At 54.5% G+C, this 8,570-nt stretch overlaps 2 protein-coding genes across 2 annotated transcripts; both read left to right on the top strand.

Annotated features, from left to right (window-relative positions):
* Positions 1 to 2,491: 2,491 nt before the first annotated feature.
* Positions 2,492 to 4,475, top strand: BKA78DRAFT_296533 (uncharacterized protein; the record flags this gene model as incomplete). Its single annotated transcript, XM_066886632.1, has 6 exons — positions 2,492 to 2,846; positions 2,902 to 3,196; positions 3,245 to 3,370; positions 3,419 to 3,508; positions 3,559 to 4,305; positions 4,358 to 4,475. 6 exons carry the CDS (start codon positions 2,492 to 2,494, stop codon positions 4,473 to 4,475), a joined length of 1,731 nt encoding a protein of 576 aa, XP_066743525.1.
* Positions 4,476 to 5,952: 1,477 nt separating this feature from the next.
* BKA78DRAFT_252982 (choline-sulfatase) lies at positions 5,953 to 7,569 on the top strand (the record flags this gene model as incomplete). The annotated part of the gene is made up of 1 exon (XM_066884777.1): positions 5,953 to 7,569. The coding sequence occupies one exon, from the start codon at positions 5,953 to 5,955 to the stop codon at positions 7,567 to 7,569; it is 1,617 nt and encodes a 538-aa protein (XP_066743526.1).
* Positions 7,570 to 8,570: the final 1,001 nt, after the last annotated feature.

Genomic DNA, 8,570 nt, shown 5'->3' on the forward strand with positions numbered 1-8,570 from the left:
GTTTCCAAAAACTGTCCTGTTTGCGCATACGACGTTCGAGGCTATGCTAAGTGGTTGCAGCAGTCGGACCCTAAACATGGCGCCGCAATTTGCCCATTTTCGACAATATTCTGTATGCTCTGCATCAAGTTGATTCAGGACTTCAGTGTAGAGGATAGGAGTGTGCCTCGAGCCGGAAAGCGCCCTGCATGTCTGCCGAGGATGCTGACACAGGTTGCAGCGGGGATCGTCGTTGCGCCGGCATAGATCTGCAGTATATTGGTTTTTGAGTTTGTATAGCTACAGTACTGTATTCGAAAGATTCTGCGGCGAAAGCTTGTTGTTGTTTTGTTGATGGTGCTCTTCGAGTCTATTGAGATGATTGTCTCACTGCATTATTAGGACATCATCAGTAAGCCCAGTTTTCACAAAACGACCTCAATTTCAGAGGATGGAACTTTCCAGACTTGAGGGGAAGCCATTGAATTGCACGGTCGGTGGTCGCGACATTCGCATCAGCCAGCATGTCCCGCTTGTCACCTCGCAAACAACGGTCGAATTGTTGGAAGAAAGCACATCCTTGCTAGGCACGCATCGAATCTTTAGAGAAGATATTGAGACCGTTTCATCGAGGATCAGGGCAGCGAGTCTGCTTCCAATTGGCTCGGGACATGAAGGACACCCGCCGAGCCGAGGCAGTCCCTGTCTCAATGTTCAACGGGTCTTGAACACTCCGTCTCGGGACTTGACGCCACACTTCAGAAGCCGACTCAGTGTGTGCGACGGGACGAATTCCACCACTTGTCGCTTGATGGAGAGAATTCTGATAGTCGCTTTGTGCAATCCGTACAGCTGCCTGCGCGCAGTTGTGATCTGGCCGAGAACACGCCTTGATCATCTTGCGTCAGTCCAATAGAGATCTGATGCCAATAAGCGCATCGTTTAAGAAAGGAGATGTGGCTGATGGTTTTTTCGAGAAAAGGCAGAGATAGCCTCAGATCTCTCCACGCGGTTGGATCAATTGTGGATCGGCGGGTGTTCCCTCGTGATCGAGCAAATCTGAGTGGTCAGTGGGTCCTGGAGGCGAGATTAGACTTTGCCCAAGAAACGAAAATCGATCTTCTTGACGTCAATGCTTGGGGCCAAAAAATACGGTGGACGACACAGGACACGAATATTCGACAGGTGTGCGCGGTAGAAGCAGTCAACGGTCTACGCGTGGTCTCCATGGAAACGCAGTGCGGTAGCTGAATTGTCAGGTCCAATTCGGGCTGGATAATTGTCACCGACTTCGGGCGTGTTTCGAAATGTTGGTATCTGCGACCGCTGTTGACCACTTCCCGCGCGCCCAATCATGTTCGAGAGGGGCATTTGTTTCCCGTGGGTATCGATGCCAGTTGCGTCACTGACGTGATTGAGCGGCAAGTGGCATGGTCGGTAGTGCGGCGGTCATTCCGTGAAGAGTCAGTCAGACTTGAACTCGAAGATTTCCCCATAGCCTCGGCGCTGGAATTGACCACATGCAAAGCTGGAGAAGCTGGCACCATTGAAACGCGTCGATCAGATGGCGATTGAGCTGAAAGAATTCTGGATACAAGAATAGAAAATTGCCAGACTTGGTGGACCGGTGGAAGTATCGTGGGTACCGCGCAGTGGGGATCCGTCCAGGTCGGGCTCCAGGAGCAGAGCACGCGAAGGGGATACCCATGCAGAAGAGCCGGGGCTGATGAGGTTGCAGGGGGTGCATCGAGTCGAGACCGTCGAAGGATTGGAGAAGCAGAGGATGATGGGCAAGAGCTGAAAAGGATGTGCGCGAGGTCGAGGTCGGGGCGGCAGGCGGCCAGTTGCCGATTTGGTCACGGCCCGGGGGATGGTCAAACCCAAATGGCACCCGGAGCTTCCTCCACTCCAACTTGACTTCAACACCACAGCGCGGCAGCCCCTTTCGCCCCCGTTCCAACACGTGTGTTCCCTGGTGCCGTGCCTTGCGCTGCAAAGCTTGCCGTCTGGCCCAAACCCCGTCGCCATGCTCTGGGCTACCAGATCCGTGGGCCGCCCCATCCATGATGTGCACTGTACTTGGCTCAGAGAATGAGCTTGTGTGGGGGCTGCCTGACTGCAGGTGGCTTTCTCCAGGAACGACGTGGTAGGTGTTGTGTGTAGAATTCGTGACTCGTGCCCCAGAGCAGACCCAGCACCCGCGACTTCTGTCTTTGGCTCTTGCTCTTTATGATGTCCAGTCTTCCTCTTGCCTCGCCGCCGGTACATTTGCCTCCTCCCATGTTGGCGGTTCTTACCTCTCGCAACCTTCTGGCGTAATTTGGCCTCAGGACCTCGCTCTATCATGGTGGGTACTTGCCTTTGCACGCCTCGCTAACCGTTCACTTCTTCCTTCCACCAAATCTTCTCTCTCACCCTTAACACTCCCATCCTCCATCACACCTCGACATCGCCAGCTCTTCTTGATCATCACTGCGACAACTCATGCGCCGACCTTTGCGCCCTGCCCATCATGGCTGACACTGTCTCAAAGGCTTCTCCGGAGCACCATCCCGTCCAGTCGCTCGGCTTTGACGATGCCACCCTTCCGTTCCCTGGACAGCTCGACCCGAGAGCGTACATCTGGATCGCCGTCGCCGGCTGCTACACCACAGCCATTGTCGTTTTTCTCTTGATCCTGACTCTTCAGCGCCACACCTTTGCGGTTCGCTTGCGCGGTTTCTGGCTCACCGTCTCGGCCGTGTGCTCTCTCCACGTTTACCTCACTCTGATCTTCCTCGTCTACGCCATCCGATGGTGGTACAACTGCGCTGCAGAGTACTGGGTCATGGCTACTCTGTTCCCAGCTGGAATCGGTCTCTGGCAAAGTATGTCTTCAGCAATGCTTTCTTCTCTCGTTTTCTCCATGCTAACGTGACCAAGTGTCCAACGCTCGCCTGGTCTACGTCTATGAGACGCAGATAGCGCTTCTAAAGAAGCCAAGCTATGCGCAGCGTCGTAAACAGCCTTTCTTTCTTCGGGAGCCGGTCCGTTTTCTTCGACGATGGAAAGCTCTCGATTTTCAGACGCAGTCGACTTTTCTTTTTGTCGCTGGCTTGTCCGCAACGGTCATCATCTCTGCAATCGTCTTCTTTGGCTCGCGCAACTTCCACGAGAATTATGGCGCGTTTGGCAAGTGGTCAGGACCGACTAAGTGTTTCCGAGGCCACGGAGAATGGTAAGCGCAGTGTTACGCGTCGATCACGTTGACACTAACACTGTAAAGGGTTCCCACCACTCTTTGGCAATTCTTCTGGTGCTGGTTTTACGGACCCTACCTCCTTTACCGCATTCGCAATGTGAACGATGCGCACTTGTGGGCGTGGCAAACCAGAGTCATCCTGTTTTTCGGGTAAGTCTCGATGACAACGTGACGGCGGCGCATACTTACTCTGCGAAGTCTGCCTGGAACGCCTCTATGGCTCTTGTTCCTTTATTCTGACAATCCTACCATCGAGAACATCAATCGCTGGTTTCCCAAGGCTGGCTGGTATGTCCCCGCATTCCTCCTTGTGCTGGTTGAAACTGACAACGCCCTAGGTTCATCCCTTTCCTCGTGGCGGTCCAAATCAGCGCCTTGTGCATTCCGATCATCGATTCGTTCCACGAGCGACCTGGAACTTTCAACGTTCTTGGTAGTTCATACAGCAGCTTCAAGAAATCTCCAATGAGCTTCAGCATTAAGAGTAGCCGGGCTCACTCCCCAGGCCCTTCACGCTTCAGCGACAAGGAATTGTGCTCTGCCGCCGCCATGGACGAAGCTTTGGAGCACAACCCTCGACCCCTGCTTGACTATGCAGCCAATCGCAACTTCACTGCTGCTGACGTCCATTTCTTGCTTTACGTTCGCAAGTGGAAGAACCAATGGTCCAGTGCCGACGGACAGCCACGCACGTTGACTGGCCGACAGGCACGTGAGAGATTCGAAGATGCAGCCCTCATCTTCTTCACGTTTGTCAATCCGACGACGTCGCGTGCTACCATCAATCTTCCAGATCGCCATTTTAAGAAGATCGCCAAGGCTTTCGAGACGTTGCAGTACGAGGCTGACGATGATGGAAACAACTTTTTCACGGACGACCAGATGGTAACTCCGTGGGACCATCAGAAGGAGGAAAGTTGCCGCCAACACGAGATTCAGCCCGAGGATCGCAGGAGGCTGCAGGGCATGCTAAACCCAGAGGATGACTTTGCGGAGAACATGATTCCGGCCGAGTTCTCTTTGACGGTTTTCGATGAGGTGTATCGTTGCGTTCGCGACGATTGCTTCCACAACACGTGGTGCAGGTAAGCGTGTACAACATGTCCATACCTTTTCGAGTGCTGACTTTTCGCACAGCTTCATCAGGTCGGACGACTTTGACGAGTCATGCCGTTCCATCTGCACCAAGGAGACTGAGGACAGCAATCCCATTACGCCTCAGCTATCGTACAGCCCTAAGCATGCCAGTTTCTGACTACTGTCGATTCCATCGTTTTCTTCGCTCGACGTTTCCCGCATGACATGATACCCAACTTCCAAAGGCTGGTTGATCGGATCAACCAGCTCCTAGGACTTTTTTGCTTTTTCAGCTGGATTTTATTGTCGTGGTTTCAGCGCGACGCCCTGGAGAAAAGGTGTCGCGTGCTTTTTCGATCGGAATGGGGATAGTTCAACGGATCGTACTCTTTACGACGGAGTTATGGAGGGAGATGAGGGACACATGGGTTTTGCTGAATGACGGGGCGAGGAGCAGTTGAATAGCTAGCAGCACGAGATATTGAGCAGGCAGGGGATAGTAAGCGGTACGTGCTTCTAGAACAAAAGCAGGCAGGCAAATGTAGCAGAATTTGAAACGAGGCCTTCGTGATGGTGCTTTTGGTCGTAATGCCAAGCGAAACGTGGTGGTGAAAAGGGAGAAGATGTGACAGCTGTCAGCGGCGGGTATGCGAGACGCAGCGAAGGCCGAAAGGAGCTGTTGGTCGTGCGCAACGCAAGTCCCAAGTGAGTGGAGCCGCTTCCCCGCTGATTTGCGGGCACGAGAGGAGCATATCTAAACGACGAGATGGCACTCTCAAAGGTTCTCGCGACGTCTGGTGCGGCTTGGAAGCTTGGCAAGCTTGGCCTGCAAGTGCCGGGATGAATAGCCAAAGGGTGCAGCCACCCGGGCTAAACACCAATCGACATCAACTCATGTACGGGGGGCGATGGCGTAGTCCAGGCTGATATGCAGGTGCAAACGATCGTCGCCAACGTCTGGCGTCTATAAAGCGACAAGTCACGACCAGTGTTACCACGTCCTGCGAAGACAGGCACTTGTCGCTTCTGATTGCACTCTACCTGTTGCACCGCCGTCGCTCTGGGCCACAGGCATTTGACGAGGAGTTGCTTTTGCCTCCTGTCTTGGTCCAACAATGTGGTTACTGTCTCTACTTGCTGACGACGACGGACGAGTTTGAGCAACATTTTGCCATTGCGCCTGGAATTGACGTGCTAATGGCCGCATGGCGTTTCCAATCACGCAATCTTGGGCGCTAGGCCAGCCCGCACGCTTCCGTCAAGTTCACCTTTGCAGTCTAGATTATAAAGCACACACTCACTCACGACCGAATCAGTCAGGTGCCTGCTGCTCTGCTCGCCTGCCTGCCTGCTTCTTCCAACCAATACAACTATCGGTCCGCAGCAACAATCTCGCGACCTCCTTTCATCGCCTCGATCTGCGCGTCCCGACGCCACGACTACCCTGTCGCGTGACTTCACTCCTCAAATATTGACCGCTCCCTCCTTGTCTCCTTCTCCTCCTCCGTCGACTTTTCTTCTGCGCGCTGCTCCCACTCTCCTTCAGCTTCCACGCGCGCGCTTTGTGACGACTCTCTTCTCTACATCTCCATCGTCCAGCGTCAAGCGCAATGCCTCCGCACGCCACTCTTCCCGACACGCCGCCCAACGGCCAGATGGAAAATGGCTACCTCCCTCCCGTCGACCACTTTCCCGTGCGCCCAAACATTCTCTACATCATGGCCGACCAGATGTCTGCGCCTTTGCTCAAGATGCACGACCCCAATTCGCCCATCAAGACTCCCAACCTGGACAAGCTGGCCGAAACGGGCGTCGTCTTCGACAGCGCATACTGCAATGCCCCGCTCTGCGCTCCCTCGCGCTTCGTCATGGTCACTGGCCAGCTTCCTCACAAGATCAGGGCCTACGACAACGCCTCTCACCTGAACGCCGATGTGCCGACCTATGCGCACTATCTTCGCAAAGAGGGCTACGAAACGACCTTGGCCGGCAAAATGCACTTCATTGGCCCCGACCAGCTCCATGGCTTCGAGAACCGCCTCACTTCAGACATTTACCCGGGCGACTTTGGCTGGTCTGTCAACTGGGACAAGCCCGAGGAGCGCCAGGAGTGGTACCACAACATGTCGTCCGTCCTGCAGGCTGGTCCATGCGTTCGTTCCAACCAGCTCGACTTTGACGAGGAGGTCATGTACAGGAGCACCCAATATCTGTACGACCACGTCAGAAAGGGAGAGACCCAGCGCCCATTCTGCCTTACCGTGTCTCTGACCCACCCTCACGATCCCTATGCCATCACCGAGGACTACTGGGACCGATACGAGGACGTCGACATTCCGCTCCCCAAGGTCCGTCTCGACCAGAGTCAGCAGGACCCCCACTCGAAGCGCCTGATGGAGTGCGTCGATTTGTGGAACAACCCCGTCCCGGACGAGGCCATCAAGCGTGCCCGGCGCGCCTACTACGGCGCTTGCAGCTATGTCGATGATCAGGTCGGAAAGCTGCTCAAGGTGCTCAAGGACTGCAAGCTGGACCGCAACACGATCGTGGTTTTCAGCGGCGATCACGGAGACCAGCTGGGCGAGCGCAATCTCTGGTACAAGATGTCTTGGCACGAGCACAGCGCGCGGGTGCCCCTTATCATCAATTACCCAGCTCGGTTTTCTCCCCGCCACGTTGCCGAATCTGTGTCGACCATGGACTTGCTTCCGACGCTGGTGGATCTGGCCGGCGGCCGCATGGACACCAGACTCGCGATTGACGGCGAGAGTCTGTACCCCGCGCTTTACGGACACCGCGTCAAGGACGAGGTCTTGGGCGAGTACATGGGCGAAGGCACCGTGTCACCTGTCATGATGATCCGACGCGGCCGCTGGAAGTACGTGGCCTGCCTCGCCGACCCGCCACAGCTCTTCGATCTCGAATCGGACCCCGACGAGCTGCGCAACGTGGCTGAGTCATCTGACCCTGCTGTCGCCAAGGTGGCGGCCGCCTTTGCCGAAGAAGTCAAGAAGCGTTGGGACTTGCAAAAGATTCACGACGATGTGCTCACTTCGCAGCGTCAGCGCCGCCTGTGCTGGAACGCGCTCCAGAAGGGCCGTTTCGAGTCGTGGGACTACCAGCCCATTGACAACGCGAGCCAGAAGTACATTCGCTCCACCATCCCGCTCGATGACCTCGAGCTGCGCGCTCGCTACCCTCCCGTTGACATGTCTGGCAAGGTCCGCATCACTGCGCACCCTCACGGCATTGCTGGCGCGAAGGGCGAGTGAGCGCTCACTTTCGGCCACGCGATCTCGATCACTCCTTGAACGCTTGCGGACGAATTTCCTTTTGTTAGCTCTTTTTCACATGGATCGAAGATACCTTTGCAGCGGCCTGCCACGTTCAAAAAGCAAGCGAGACTATTTTCCTTCTTTCGTCCACAATGCCTGGACGAATCTTTGAGACCGATCAAAATCGATGTTGCGGCTGGATTCAGCTTCAAATCTTCTTCTCTTCCTTGCTTGCTTGCTGGTAGCCAACGACAAAGCGAGGAGTTACGGTGCTTGCTTTTCTGCGTCTCTCTTCTTCTCCTTCCGTTTCACCTCCTTTACTACTGCTGCTCTTTTTGCTGGCTTTGCTGACGGAGTTTCATGACGGCTGGACGGCACGCGCATATCCTGCTAGGTGTGGGCAACACAAATGATTCCCCCTTTCTCCTCAATCGGGCATTATTTACAACATAGCGGAAAGCGTGGCGTGCGTGCGTGCTTTTTTGACCTTTTTGCTTTTTCCACAACTTGCTTCTTTCGAAACCATCAAAGACTGGTATCCAGCAAGCGCGGTGGGTGGTGCATGGTATGGGTCTCAAGATTTCCTTCAGCTCCCCATTTCCCATCGTCCACTCGAGCACAAAATTTACCAAAATGAGATCATTCAGACTGCTTCTTCGTTCCATTTCTTTCTATTTTTGTCTTGCGAGCTTATCGTTTTACTTCGATTCGTTGCGCGGCATTGTATCGGGCATCTGTAACAATAGGTACGTGTGTAGTTGTACATTGATAGCTAAATTGTACCACCATCCAAGACTTGCGGCTGCACTGCGCTGTGGCACAACTATCGCAGCGAACGTTATCTGATCGCCTCGAGTCGACTCGTCAAATCGACGATGGAAGGACGGACGTTCGTCGTCCTATCTATGTATCTTGCCGCGCACACAACCCCGTTGCACTATCAATCCAAGCGCTGAGTTGGCGGTGATCAACTATCAGTTGGGATAGCTATCGTCCAA

The sequence above is a fragment of the Phyllosticta capitalensis genome (assembly GCF_038381095.1).
Source record: "Phyllosticta capitalensis strain CBS 128856 chromosome Unknown BKA78scaffold_6, whole genome shotgun sequence".
NCBI classification, from domain to species: domain Eukaryota; kingdom Fungi; phylum Ascomycota; class Dothideomycetes; order Botryosphaeriales; family Phyllostictaceae; genus Phyllosticta; species Phyllosticta capitalensis.